We start from the raw sequence: 14,527 nt of genomic DNA, 5'->3' as shown, positions 1-14,527 counted from the left end.
CCTTTGATGGTTGAGTACTCTACTTGGCCTCTGCCACCTCGGGATCCAATTATTCCCATTGCATTTAAGTTTTCCAATTGAGTGGCTGCGGTTCCCACTGTAAGATCTGGCATACAGAAAAGAGCAATCACAGAGCTCTTCAAGGATGCTGGTGCTCCCTTCACAAATCCGTTTCACAAAGTACTGGTGAAAGGTGTGTCTTCTGGACCCTCCCAGTTGGGATAAGTAGGTCCTCACTGACAAATCCACTCTAACATTTCAATCTCCCTAAGCCTTTGGATCCTTTCTCTGCATTAAGCCAAGGGAGATCAGGCATTTCCAGCTCACTCACAGTAGGCCATCTTTTGATCCATGTTTCAGCAAACCAAGCAAATAAAACTATTAGAACCCTTTTTAACTCCCTGAGCTGCAACATTAAATGCAGAATCTTTAGTGGACCCATAGCAATAAGTTAAGCCTGATCCAACTTTATGGTCCTTCCTCCATTATCCCACACTCTTAATATCCATTCCCATACCTGTTCCCTGGATTTCTTCTCATGTAAATTAGAAAACTCGAGTAGTTGGAGCCAGCATCCAGTAGCCCCCAAAAAGTCTGATTAGTATTTGAAGCGTAGCACGCCTTCTCATGAGTCATAACCTGAACCTCACCTCTAGGGGCCTGTAGGAACTGGAGTCCAGTTAGAATCCAGAGGCAAAGATGGGTGGGGATGGGTCCCGAGGAGAACCAGCATTGTCTTTCCTGGCAGCTGCCTCAAGGGAGGACATCACTATTTCCCCGGAAAATGCAGGGTTAATCTCAAAGATAGAAAGGCTAGTACTGGAGTGCGTGGGTAAAATCATGTTGCCACTACTGGGGGTGGAGACGCCATTTCCTCTGGCAAAAAAGGCTCATCAGAATTTAGTTGTTCAGGTGTCCCCAGCTTCATCAGAGTCCCCCATATTCCCATCCCGACTTACAGGGTCCCACTCTTTCCCAATCAAAGCCCTCCCTTTGACAGTAGACACTTGGTGAGGCTAAGCATGAACCTTCCATTGCAGGTCAGCCACTTGCATAAGAGCTTGTGTCTGATTTTCCGCAATTTCAGCTCTTTGTCCACAGAAGAGAAGACTCTTACCTAGGGCATCCTGAGAAACTTTTTGGCTGTGCATGTGTATCTAGAACCAGGAAATAGAATCCCTGAGCTCATCCTTTTCCTTCATCACTTTGCCCAGTGAACTTAGGAGCAACCAACCAACTTCATTATATTCCTTGGTTCTCCACAAATGTTCAAAGGTATCATGTATAGAGTCACCGAACTCCTTGCCTCTTAGGAACAGGGAATCAGAATATCAAATGCATGTATTTTGCATAACTCTCTAAACAGTTCAAGCCAAGGACTATTACTGCTGTCCATACTATTAGAAATAGAGTGTTTAGCATTTGGGTCTAACCAGATTAGATATCCAACTCCAGAAACCCCAAAACCGACAAAGGAAATTTATGCTTAAAATTATGTTCCTCTAGAACCACTCCTGGTGCCAAAACCTGTATTAGGGTTCTCCAGAGGGACAGAACCAATAGGATATATGTGTATATATATAAAGGAGTTTATCAGGGAGAATTGGCTCACAGGATTAGCGAAGTCCCATGACTGGCTGTCTGCAAGACAGAGAGAAGCCGGGAGCATGGCTCGGTCCAAGTTTGAAGGCTTCAAAACCAGGAAAGCTGACAGTGCAGCCCTCAGGCTGAGGCCGACGGGCGGAGGGCCTCCAGGAGGCTGCCAGTGCAGGTCCCAGAGTTCAAAGGCCGAAGAACCTGGAGTCTGATGTCCAAGGGCAGGAGGACAGGAAGCAAGCATCCTGCACAGGAAGAGAGGGCGCCGGAGAGGACTCCGGAAGCTGTTTCTTCCCCCTTTCGGCCAGCTTTGTTCCAGCCGCTCTGGCAGCTGATTGGACCTTCCTCTCCCAGTCCAGGGACTCAAATATCAATCTCCTCTGGCAACACCCTCGCAGACATATCCAGGAACAATGCTTCCCCAGCCATCCAGGCATCCCTCAATCCAGTCAAGTGGACACCCAGTACTAACCATCACAGTACCTAATTCTAAACTCATAATCTGGCTGGGCACAGTGAATCATGAAACCCCGTCTCCACTAAAAATACAAAAATTACCCAGTCTGTAATCCCTGCTACTCAGGAGGCTGAGGCAGGAGAATTGCTTGAACCCCGGAGGTGGAGGCTGCAGTAAGCCAGTATCGTGCCACCGCACTCCAGCCTGCGGGACAGAGCAAGACTCTGTCTCTAAATAAATAAATAAATAAATTCATAATTTGTACTCTTTTTCTTAGCAAGAACCCATCTTCATCTCCCCTTCCTTTCTCCCATGATGTAAACTTCAGGTTTCGCAAAATCTGGAACTTGATTTACACTGAACCTGAGAGAGAAGGGGTGGGGTGGAGGCTGATCACACAAGAACTGGTAGACTTTGATCTGGATTTTGACTTACTCTTGAGTGAGATCAGATATTACTGGAGGGTTCTGAGCAGAGTAGTGACATGATCTGAATTGTATCTTTAAAGAACCACTCTGCTGGCACTGAGAAAGACTGTCTAAAGCAGCGCTGTCCAGTTGAAATACAATGTGAGCCACATAGGTAATTTTAAATTTTCTACTACCCACATTAAAAACTGCAAAAAGAGACAGGTGAAATTAATTTTAGTCATGTCTTTTATTTAACCTGATATGTCCAAAATATTATTTCAACCTATAATCTAGCTGTGGCTAGTCCAAATTAAGATGTGCTGTAAGTGGAAAAAGTCACTGGATTTTAAAGACAGTATGAAAAGAAGAATGTATAATAATAGTTCAATCATTTTTTACATTGATTATAGGTTGAAATAGTATTTCGGACATATCAGGTAGCAATATCTTACAAACATAAGATCTGTAGCAATATCTCATTTTTCATTCCTGATATACGAATTTTGTAGACAATATTTTTCATAATCTATTACTGGATCAACTGATGAATGGATAAATAAAATGTGGTATCTCCACAGAATGGAATATTATTTGGTCATAAAAAGGAATAAAGGACTGATACAACATGGATACATCTTGAAAACATTATACTAAAAGAAGCTAGTCACGAAGGACCACATAACATATGACTCCATTTGTCTGAAATGTCCAAAATAGGCAAATCGATAGAGACAGCAAATTAGTGGTTGCCTAGGGATAGTAGGTTTGGGGGATGGAGAGGAGTGGGAGTCAGTGCCAATGAGTATGGGGTTTATTTGGGGGATACTGAAAATGTTCCAAAATTGATAGTGGTGATGGTTGCACAACTCTGTGACTATATGAAAAACTACCAAATTGTATGGCATGTGAATTACATCTCCGTAAAGCTGCTTAAACAAATCTATCATTGGACAGATTAGATCCTCCTTCAATTTTGTTCAAAACAAGTTGGAGACTACCTAACTTATAAAAGAAGGTGTTAATCATTCATTTTTTTCAACCTCAATATCAATATTTCAATTATCCCTTTCACTGGTATCCCAGAGGCTTTTCGTTCTGGAACAATACACAATCTACAGCAAAACACTTTGATTGCAATAGTTCTCAGGAAAATAAACTTTGGGAAATATTTCATATGAGAATATGCCTATGTATCCTTAGAAAAGTCTTTACATATCTCCAGGGATACTATTACCTAGCCTGAAGACCACTCCACTAGGCTATACTGCCTCTTGGTATAGGCATGCTGGGGAGGATTGTGCCCTATTATCTGCTAGCTGTGTGAAAATGTATTCCATGGGAAGGCCCTTTGTATGCCAGTTGGGATCAGCACTTGAGTTGGGTACCTTAGAAGTACCCACATCTGGGTCAACAACTGTAATCCCAGCACTTTAGAAGGCAAAGTGACAAGGTCACTTCCAGCCCAGGATGTGTCAAGGAGACATAGTCAGACAAGCCTATGATGTCTGGAAGCCACAACAATGTAGAAAACAACCCAGATAACCTTGGTTTCATTTGGTGATAGTGAACTAAACATTGTGTAGTTCTCTACCTGAGGCTGCCTGAACCATTTCTGGCAATTAAAGGTAGATTTATATAGCTGGAAAACTTGATTCCTTGCCTTTCCCCTTTTACTTTTTCGTGGGTGCATGTCATCTTTGTACCTTCCATGTCTGCTGGGTGTATAATTAGCATCCTGACATCTGAGCAGCAGTGCTTCTCAGCTAGCTTTATTTAGGGGTGGAAATATTTTTTACTTTGGATAAACTTAGGCACTGCTTCCCCGCAAAAAACTTCCTTGTTATACTGGATATGACAGCCTTTTAACCCTTGAAACATATCAAGGACACAGAAATATCTGTGTCTAGATGTCAGGTGGAGTTACCCTGTCCTTTAAGATATACATGAAATTGGCTTAACCCCGACACTCTCATTCCATAGACTATGTTAAGGTAAATGTCCTCACAATGTTCTGAAAATAACTGGGAAACACTGGTTCATGTAATCACCTCTGACTTCAGCTCCTGTGAACTGTATGAGTTTGGGGATTGTCTCACTCTCTTCCCTGCTGTCCTTTGTCCCCTGCCCGGTCAACCTAGTCATGGAATTTAGAACTTGTTCTCTTTTGGTGGTGTGCAGGGCGGGGAAGCGATCCCCAAGTCATGTGTGTATAGCAGACTTCAAAGAAAGTCAGGTAGAAAGTACGGATTTAATTCCAAGCAATGCAGGAAACATGAAATTGAGTATCAGATATCTGCGTTCTTAAAGTTTTCCCACTTTTCCTACCTGCACAGGGCTCCAGACTCCTGCCTAAGGCTTGGCTGTCTCCTCTCTGTTCTGATTTCCCTACACATTGCAAAAGCTAACATCCCAACTTTTTAGGCAGAGTAAATCTTTTTTCCAACCCTTCCCATGGGTCGAGGTTTCTGTCTGCATATCGTATGACACAAAACTAAAGCTTTAAAATTAGTACTTAAAAGGATTCACCCCACTACAGTCACAGACAACCATTATCCTCCTTCCCACTTTTATTTCAGAGACTAGGGATGGAAATTTTGTTTGTTTTTAACATTGATCAGGAAGAATTCCTAGGAAAACAAGGCACTGCATATTAACTGAATAACAGGATGACAGGGAAAACTGAACCAGTCAACACTATTTATCGAGTGCCTAATATGTTCCAGGCACCAAGCTAGGCACAGAGGGAAACAAAAGACACAGTTCTGCTCTTGAGAAGCTTACAATGCTAATGGGAAAGAGAAACATCGCTCACAGAACCAACATGAAAATAGTAAGTGCCAAGCACCAAGAAGGTCAGGTGCAGGTGCTCTAAGAGTAATATGCGGCCGGGCGTGGTGGCTCACACCTGTAATCCCAGCCCTTTGGGAGGCTAAGGCAGGCAGATCACAAGGTCAGGAGATCAAGAACATCTTGGCCAACATGGTGAAACCCCGTCTCTACCAAAAATGCAAAAATTAGCTGGGCGTGGTAGTGCACACCTATAGTCCCAGCTACTATGGAGGCTGAGGCAGAAGAATCACTTGAACCCGGGAGGCGGAGGTTGCAGGGAGCAGAGATTGCGCCATTGCACTCCAGTCTGTTAACAGAGCGAGACTCCGTCTCAAAAAAAAAAAAAAAAAAAAGTAATATGCTACCTAGTGGGGAGGCCAGGGAAGGTTTCCATGAGGCTGTGACTATAGGGCTGTGATCTGAAGGCCCAGTAAGGGTTAACTTGGGGAGAGGAGAAAGAGCATTCCAGGCAGAGGGAGCAGGCCTAACAAAGGCTTCATGACAACAGAAAGTCCTGACAAAGGACTGAAAGAAGACCCACGTGGTTGGGGCTGCAGAAGTATAGAGGAAGATTAGATTGGGAAGGTGGGTAAGATATGGCCACTAAAAAGTTTCAAGCAGGGGGAATGTGAGACTCAAATGTGCATTTTGAAAAAAACAAAACACACAGACTCAGACTGCAGTATGGAGAACGGGACTGGAATGTTACAAAGGCTTGAGAGCAGCTGTTAACTGCCTGGAGTACCCATGGGGAGACATGCAGTTGATAAGATTACTCAGAGCAGCATCTTATCTGTATGTGTGTTTTAATGTAATTTTTGAAGTAAATGAATACACACAAATAGTTTAAAATATCAAATAGTGCTAATATTATTTGGCTAATAAAAAATAGCGGTCCCCTGACCATCCCTCCCCAACCCTGGACCCTTCTGATCCCTTCTTCCACTCTTAACTATTCATCTAGTAGTCCCTCCTCCCCTCCTTCTGCTTTTTAAAAACATACTATGCTTAGAGTACTATTTATTTTTCACTTTTAGACATTGTTTACTTCCTACTAAGGAAGAAACGAATTTTGCGATCTTACCCGCTCCCTGTTCCTCCCTCTCCCCCCGGCCCACCCCCCGCTCTATTCTTATCCTGCCAAGAGGGAACATTCAAAGCATTACCAGCGCTTCCTTTTCAGTCTTCCCATGTAAGAAAAATGCCGACTCATTCATTACCTGAAAAATCCATCAATCAGTAAGGACAGAACCAGCACATTTCATGATAAATTTTATACCTTTGTTAGTAAAAAAGTACCTTCACTGTACGTCTGTCATGGACATATTTGAAGCAAGGATTTTTACCCTTAAAGTAAAAACTACCAAATTTTTAAGTTGGCATAAGAGTATTCAAGGAAATCACAATACGTCCTACTTGCAAGACATAACAAAGTTATTTGCACTGGGAGGTGAAAATAATCTTCATAGGACTAATGTCTTGGGGAAGAAGAGTTAGCAAGGTCATGAGCTGATGATACTCCATATCATCTCCAGATAGAATACCGAGACAGGCCACTCCTATTCACTGCTGCTAGGAGTGTAAAAGAGCATGGAAACCAGTGGGCAATTCCTACGCAGAACCTCCAAAAAGAAGTCAGATTTTCACCCTCAGATAAATCAATTCTAAGGAACGAAATACTCAGAGATAAAGATTTATGCATAAGACTATTCGTGACAGTATTATTTATAATAATGGAAAACAATCTCACTGCCTCCAAATAAAAAAAATGGTTAAATGATACTGTATCTACAGAATGCAATAATAGAAAATCATTAAATTCATGCTTTCAGAGAACACTTAATGCCGTGGGGAAATGCTCATATATGCTAAATGAGAAAAACAGTTGAGGTCAGCCTACATGTAAAAATATACATGTGTACATGTGTATAATGTACATATATACAAACATAGGTAGAAGCACATACAAAATATCTAAACATACACAAAACTTTAAAAATGCATAGAATACACAGTTTCTTTCTCCCAATATGGTCTGCCACTCATATACCTCAGAATCACCCTGGGGGCTTATTAAAAATGCAGATTCTTGGGTATTACCCCAGACCTAGTGAATTAAGTCTTTGAAAGCAGAGCCTAAGGATCTCTGTCTACCTACACACCCTGAGTAATTCTCACTCATCCCTCAGTTTGGGGACCACTGGATCAGAAATAACAGCTCTCTGTGAGTAAAGGAATTATGAATACTTGTCTTCTTTTATCGAATGTTAAAAAAATTCTCAGGCCGGGCGCGGTGGCTCACGCCTGTAATCCCAGCACTTTGGGAGGCCGAGGCAGGAGGATCACGAGGTCAGGAGATTGAGACCATCCTGTCTAACAAGGTGAAACCCGTCTCTACTAAAAATACAAAAAATTAGCCGGGCGTGGGAGTGGGCGCCTGTAGTCCCAGCTACTTGGGAGGCTGAGGCAGGAGAATGGCGTGAACCTGGGAGGCAGAGCTTGCAGTGAGCCGAGATCGCGCCACTGCACTCCAGCCTGGGCAACAGAGCGAGATTCCGTCTCAAAAAAAAAAAAAAAAAAAAAAAATTCTGTACCAAGCATACGCTGCTTTTATAATTCAAAGTTCATTAAAAGTGCATTAATGAGGCATGAGTATTAAACAGAGCTGATTTAAGGTCTATTTGGGAAAGTGTAAACAACTTTGGAGAATTAAAACGTGCACTTTTTTCTTAAGACAGTCTTGCTCTTTCGCCCAGGCAGTGCAGTGGTGTGATCTCGGCTCACTACAACCTCCCCTCCTAGGTTCAAACGATTCTCCTGCCTCAGCCTCCAGAGTAGCTGGGATTACAGACGCCAGCCACCACGCCCAGCTAATTTTTGTAGAGATGGGGTTTCACCATGTTGGCCAGGCTGGTCTTGAACTCCTGACGTCAAGTGATCCACCCACCTTGGCCTCCCAAAGTGCTGGGATTACAGGTGAACCATGGTGCCTGGCTGCAAGTGTACATTTTTAAAATCTAAAATACAGGGCCAGACTCTGTCTCAAAAAAAAATAGTAATAATAATAAAATCTAAAATAAGTATCTATGGATTCCTCACAATTGACTCAGTTTAGGACAAAGGAAGTAGTATATTAAGTGTAGACATGGAAATCATTACCTCAGTAAATTGTGCAGGTAAAAAATATAAATAGAATAATTTTGCGACATATGGAGGATGGCATTTCTAAAGTTCTAAAGTTCCAACATCTTCCTTGGCAAAAAGAGGATTCAGTAATCAAGTAAATTTGGGGCACAATGCATATTACGGTCACCCTCCCCACTTAAAAGTCAAATCCTTGGGTAGATTACAGGTTCTGAGAAGTCTAATATAAACTTCTTTCTTAATTCTAGCTCCACAAATTCTTAGAATGTCCCTATCATTGAAAACAAATTTTAGCCCGGAAGAGGGTCTAGAAAAAGTTATCATCATGGAATGATACTCTACACTTGACCCAACATATCGTTTCCACATTCCCATGGCCTCTGAGGGCTTAGCCCATACGTATTTATAGAGCCTGATTCTAAGGGCATGGCTCAAGTCAGCTACCAAGTAATGCTCAGGAACAGCAAAATCCGAGTGCCCAGGCTACAAGATTAGAACATGTGAAGCAACTACAGATTTACTTTTATCTACTGGTCTCTTTCACTAGGCTGTGCGCTTAGGGCTGGAATTTTGCCACTTGTCTATTCATTTATGTACTACCAATGCAATAAAGTCTGGCACTTATTTAGTACACAGTGAATGAGGTACCACCAAACCGGTGGTTTAAATTCTTTCTGGTAAGTTCTGCAATGAAATGGGCTAGTTTCATTACTGAACTTAAAGCATTTCTGAGTACTTACTGTAAGTAGGCATTTTTTTTTTGGCAGGGGGTGGAGTGCAGTGACGTGATCTCAGCTCACTGCAACCTCCACTTCCTGGGTTCAAGCAATTCTTGTGCCTCAGCCTCCCGAGTAGCTGGGATTACAGATGTGCACCACCATGCCCAGCTAATTTTTGTAATTTTAGTAGAGACGGGGTTTAGCCACGTTGCCCAGGCTGGTCTCAAACTCCCAGCCTCAAGCAATCCATCCACCTCGGCCTCCCTAAGTGTTGGGATTACAGGTGTGAGCCACTGCTCCCAGCCAAGATGGAGTCTTGCCATATCGCTACGGACTTAAACCCCTAGGCTCAAGTGATCCGCCCACCTCAGCCTCCTGAGTAGCTGGGACTACAGGCACACACCGCTGCACTCAGCTCTAGGTAGGCATTTCTAAGGATGTGGCGGTGACTAAGACATAATCTCTATCTTCAGGGGCTTCGTGCATTAGAGATACTCATCTAAGCCATTCTAGTCCTAGAGCCATTCTAGTCCTAGCCTCTTGCACAAGTTTGGGTACATATTAAATGTCTAATGCTTATTTGAATTGAATTTAGAAACCATGACATGCTTTATGCATGATCAAAATTTGGCATTTTCTGGGGGCAGAGTCTACAGTAAGACAGACCATTCTAGAGACTACATCAGGATGATCATATCTTAAGTAACCAGACCTATCTTGATCATTGCTTTTTTCTTTTCTTTTTTGAGAGAGGGTCTTGCTCTGTTGCTCAGGCTGGAGTACGATAGCATGATCATGGCTTACTGCGATAGCACGATCATGGCTTACTGCAGCCTCAACCTCCCCAGGCTCCCACCTTGGCCTCCTGAGTAGCTGGGACCACAGGCACACCACCATGCCTGGCTAAGTTTTGTATTTTTTGTAATGATGGGGTTTCACCATTTGCGCAGGCTGGTCTGCAACTCCTGGGCTCAAGCAATCCGCCTGCCTCCGAGTGCTGGGATTACAGGCACGAACCACTGCCCCCAGCCGATCATCACCACTTTGGAGTCTCCACAACTAGCCAGGAGTCAAAAATTTTGGCCAGAGAAGCCCCAGAACCCAGAGGAATCGAACAGTAAGTACTACAACAGTGTTTCTAAATATGTGTGCTGTAAAGCTCTCCAGGTTCCTGAGATGTTAATTGGTAGTACCTGGTGAAATAGGACTGAGAAAGGGGTTCAATAGAGCTGACAGGCCTCTGTACTGCAGGATTTCTCAACACATTTAAGCAATGTGCTATGCCCCTTATATATGTTGTCTTGTTTAACAATCTATGACATGGGTCTTACTGTTTTTCCCATTTTTGAAATGAACAAGCTGAAGAAACTCAGAGAGTGAGTTACCTGCTCCAGACCACACAGAGGTACCACCATAAGTCACAGAACGGGACTGTAGGATCAGGTCTTTCTGGCATCCAACACTGGTTTACGATCATTTGAAGCAATACTGTTTTTAATATGTTGATGGGCACTACACCACTCCTAGAAGGACAGACAGCAATAAAGTGTTTCCCAAACTGATTTGACTGAGGAGCCCCTTTGAGTGAATCAGCACTCAAGACTAGCCATGGAGCATGTTTTAAGAAACACTGTTGGGGAAATAATGTTTACTAATAGGGACACATAAATGAAACCTTAGTTTAGCCGGGCGCGGTGGCTCAAGCCTGTAATCCCAGCACTTTGGGAGGCCGAGACGGGTGGATCACGAGGTCAGGAGATCGAGACCATCCTGGCTAACACGGTGAAACCCCGTCTCTACTAAGAAATACAAAAAACTAACCGGGCGAGGTGGCGGGCGCCTGTAGTCCCAGCTACTCAGGAGGCTGAGGCCGGAGAATGGCGTGAACCCGGGAGGCGGAGCTTGCAGTGAGCTGAGATCCGGCCACTGCACTCCAGCCTGGGCTACAAAGCGAGACTCCGTCTCAAAAAAAAAAAAAAAAAAAAAAGAAATCAGTTTAATAGATAAGCATTTTTTACCTCCAGGTTCATAAGCTTCACTTGATGGCTCATTTCTTTTGAATGTTATTTGGTATGACATTGCAATTCTAACATATTCACTCTTTCGGATTTGACTTACCTAGTAATTTGACTCATTATGTCACTAATTTTGGTAAACTATATCCACATCAAGAGTATAAACTTTAACTTGCTGTGTATCTCAATGGGTCTGCAATTTGCATTTCAGGGTGAGATGATTCTTTATTGTACATTACTGACCAAAACTTTGCAGGACATCTAGCATCCCTGATCCCTGCTGACTAAATACCAGTAGCAGTAGTACCACCATTACCACCACTACCACCACCACCACCACCCACCCCCACCATACTCAGTCACTGTGACAAGAAAACATCCCCATAATTTCAAACCTGCTTCCAGAGGAGCAGTGTCACCCAAGCTGAGAATTATGGGTTAAGAGTCAAACAGAAAGTTCAATAAAATGTGAAAATAAACACCTAGCCAAACCCTGCATTCAGTATTCCAGCAAAGCTATGGTCATGCTATCGTCAATCCTGCGTGTCCAGCGTTTCATGACATTTCTCCTTATTCTGTTAATAACACAAACAGATTCAATACAAACTGCCAAAATACCATTTTTAGCCACGAGGGCTGAGTCCTGTGCTCTTTGCCAACAGCAGCAATAAAGCTGGGCAGAAGCTAAACCCAGGACTGCATGGAATATTGGCTATCTGTGGTAGCAGCACAAAATGAGACGTATACCTGAATAGTCTATCATTTTGTCAAATCTGGACTTTAAAAAGGATGCTGGGGTTTTTTTTCTCTTAAAAAGATTTATTATCAAAAAGCTTGCTCCCTTTAAATACTGAGCCAATTCATCAATGCAGCTCCCTTCTTTTTAGGATTATTAAGGCCCAAATAATCTCAGACTAAAACAAGAAATAAAAAACTGGACTGTAGGTTCAGTAACATATTCACAGACATGTCAGTATGCACCCAGGAACACTGGTTTCATTTCTTCATTGGAATGCTTATCACCATAAAATCTTCTGCTAGAGTCACTTCTTGGAGATCTAACACTGATTCAGCTTGCTTTTTTAGTTCTGCAATGCCATCTGTTTCTCCTTCTCTGGCCAAGGCAACTGGTTTGTACCTCTGACTGAAGTGAGTCAGAACCAGCCTCTTTGCACGGCACAACTTTGCAAATGTGGCTGCCATCTGTGGTGTGCTGTGGCCGTGCTCCTTTGCTTTGTCCATCTGGGCATCATCCAGGGTCGCTTCGTGGATCAACAGGTCTGCTTCAAAACACAGCTTTACTCCTCCATCACCCACAACCCCAGAGCAGTCACCCAATATGCAGATTTTTCTTCCAACAATAGGCTTTTTTAAGACATCTTGGGGAGAAATTGTAACCCCATTTTCCAGAACAACAGAAATTCCATTTTTCAGCTTCCCATAGGCAGGACCTGGTGGAACACCTAATGATGAAGGCAGATAACATTACATTATAGGAATGGAATTTATGACTTTTCAAGAGTCTATTTTAACAGCATTGCAAATAGCTAATGGAAAAGGCATCCATAATTGTTATAAATGTTTTACTACTTGTGGAAAACTGGAATTATTTATACATTTTTAAAGTTTCAGTGTTGATTGATATTAGCAATGCCTTAGTACTTAAAACATTTCCCATGCATACATGTCAGACAAGTTTTAGTCTCCTAAGTATCACTAGGACCTTATTGTAGTCACTATAACATCCTTGATTCTCTATTGTGCAAGGAAACAACAGTTTTTGAGAGTGCTTTATTTAATAAGCTCACTTTTGGGTAAAATTTGAGAGTGCATCTAAATAATGATATAATCAGGCTGGGCGCAGTGGCTCATGCCTGTAATCCTAGCACTTTGTGAGGCCAAGGCAGGCAGATCACTTGAGCTCAGGAGTTCGAGACCAGCCTGGCCACATGGCGAGACCTTGCCTCTACTAAAAATACAAAAAATTAGCCAGGCGTAGTGGTGCACACCTGTAGTCCCAGCTACATGGGAGGCCAAGGCACGAGAATTGCTTTAACCCAGGGGGCAGAAGTTGCAGTGAGCGAGCTGAGATCACACCACTGCACTCCAGCCTGGACAACAGAATAATACTGCAAAAAAAAAAAAAAAAAAAAAAAAAAACACGATATGATCAACACCTCGTCAAAACAAGTACCTAAAAGTAACTTAATAAAAAAATTGTTAGTGAAGATTGCTTGTATTACAAGATCAAGGAGCATTTTTTCAGGCAATTGTACATTATTAATCTTCTTGGTAGACGGGCAGTTCCACACTTAATCAAAGTGGGCTTAAATCTCATACTAATTTAAAATAAGACCTGATCATCACTATGGACAATACTTACAAACTAGTATAACATGACCACCAATTCCAACACAGATCATGTTTAAAGTTTCCAAATATAATAGCATTTCTACAGGCTTTCAGGTAATAAAAATACCATTAACCTAAGTCACTTTTCCTCATTACCTAGCATTTTGTTTTAGTTGAGGAAGAGATCGCATAAATAAAAAAACAAGCACACACAAAATGCCACCGTGCTTTTTACAGGCACTGCCACACCATGCCCATGAAGGCAGTGACACTGGAGATATAATGTACCTGGACTCTACCTCGCAAGAGGTGCTGAAGATCCCCTCATGCATACTGGCTTAGCATGGAGGAGGTGTGAAGCCTTAGATGGGCCCCAAGCCCACCTCTGCATGCTTGCTTTCCACTGTAATGAACCCTGGTATATCAAACTGGTTGAGGCACAGGGTTTTGAATACCAAATTAATTTAATGAAGGTTACATTAGTAAGCAAAGTAGATAGAGAAGGAAACTCTGAAAGCACATGGTTGCAGTTGTAAGGTTAAGATCAATGGCAAAAATTCTCAGACCAAAGATGTCATCAAAAACACATATCAAAGGGAAGACGTGAAAAAATAAAGCCTGGATCTAAAGCCACCACCACTATCACCCAAATCACCTTGCCAACCAAGATAGTATAAGAAAGAATGTGGATCCAGGAAGCTGAAGACAGGATTCAAATGTATACTTGGCTTTTGTTCTAAATAGCATTTTTTGGTCCCATGGATTTTCCTTAATAAGCAAACTTTGGGCAAAGGGACTAAGTGGAGAAAATGTCAGTTTTAGGCCTGGGATAGAGGAGTGGAAGTTTACTATGACACTTTTTTTTTTTTTTGAGACAGAGTCTCACTTTGTCACCCAAGCTGGAGTATAGTAACTCCATCTTGGCTCACTGCAGCCTTGACCTCCCGGGTTCAAGTGATCCTCCTGCTTCAGCCCCCCAAGTAGCTGGGACTACAGGCGCATGCC

At 42.6% G+C, this 14,527-nt stretch overlaps 2 protein-coding genes across 2 annotated transcripts in view; both read right to left on the bottom strand.

Annotated features, from left to right (window-relative positions):
• SMAD4 (SMAD family member 4) overlaps positions 1–14,527 on the bottom strand; it is a 116,027-nt gene that overhangs the window by 84,206 nt on the left and 17,294 nt on the right. The gene's annotated exons all lie outside the window — the stretch shown is intronic.
• The window catches only part of ELAC1 (elaC ribonuclease Z 1), a 19,850-nt gene continuing 17,288 nt past the window's right edge, over positions 11,966–14,527 (bottom strand). Inside the window, exon 3 of the mRNA XM_011969051.1 lies at positions 11,966–12,633. Within this exon, the coding sequence (XP_011824441.1) occupies positions 12,167–12,633 (467 nt within the window). The 3' untranslated portion in view covers positions 11,966–12,166. The remainder of the gene's footprint in view (positions 12,634–14,527) is intronic.

Source organism: Mandrillus leucophaeus, unplaced genomic scaffold (assembly GCF_000951045.1).
Source record: "Mandrillus leucophaeus isolate KB7577 unplaced genomic scaffold, Mleu.le_1.0 Scaffold87, whole genome shotgun sequence".
Classification (NCBI taxonomy): Eukaryota; Metazoa; Chordata; class Mammalia; order Primates; family Cercopithecidae; genus Mandrillus; species Mandrillus leucophaeus.
This window is presented reverse-complemented; position numbering and strand designations above follow the sequence as displayed.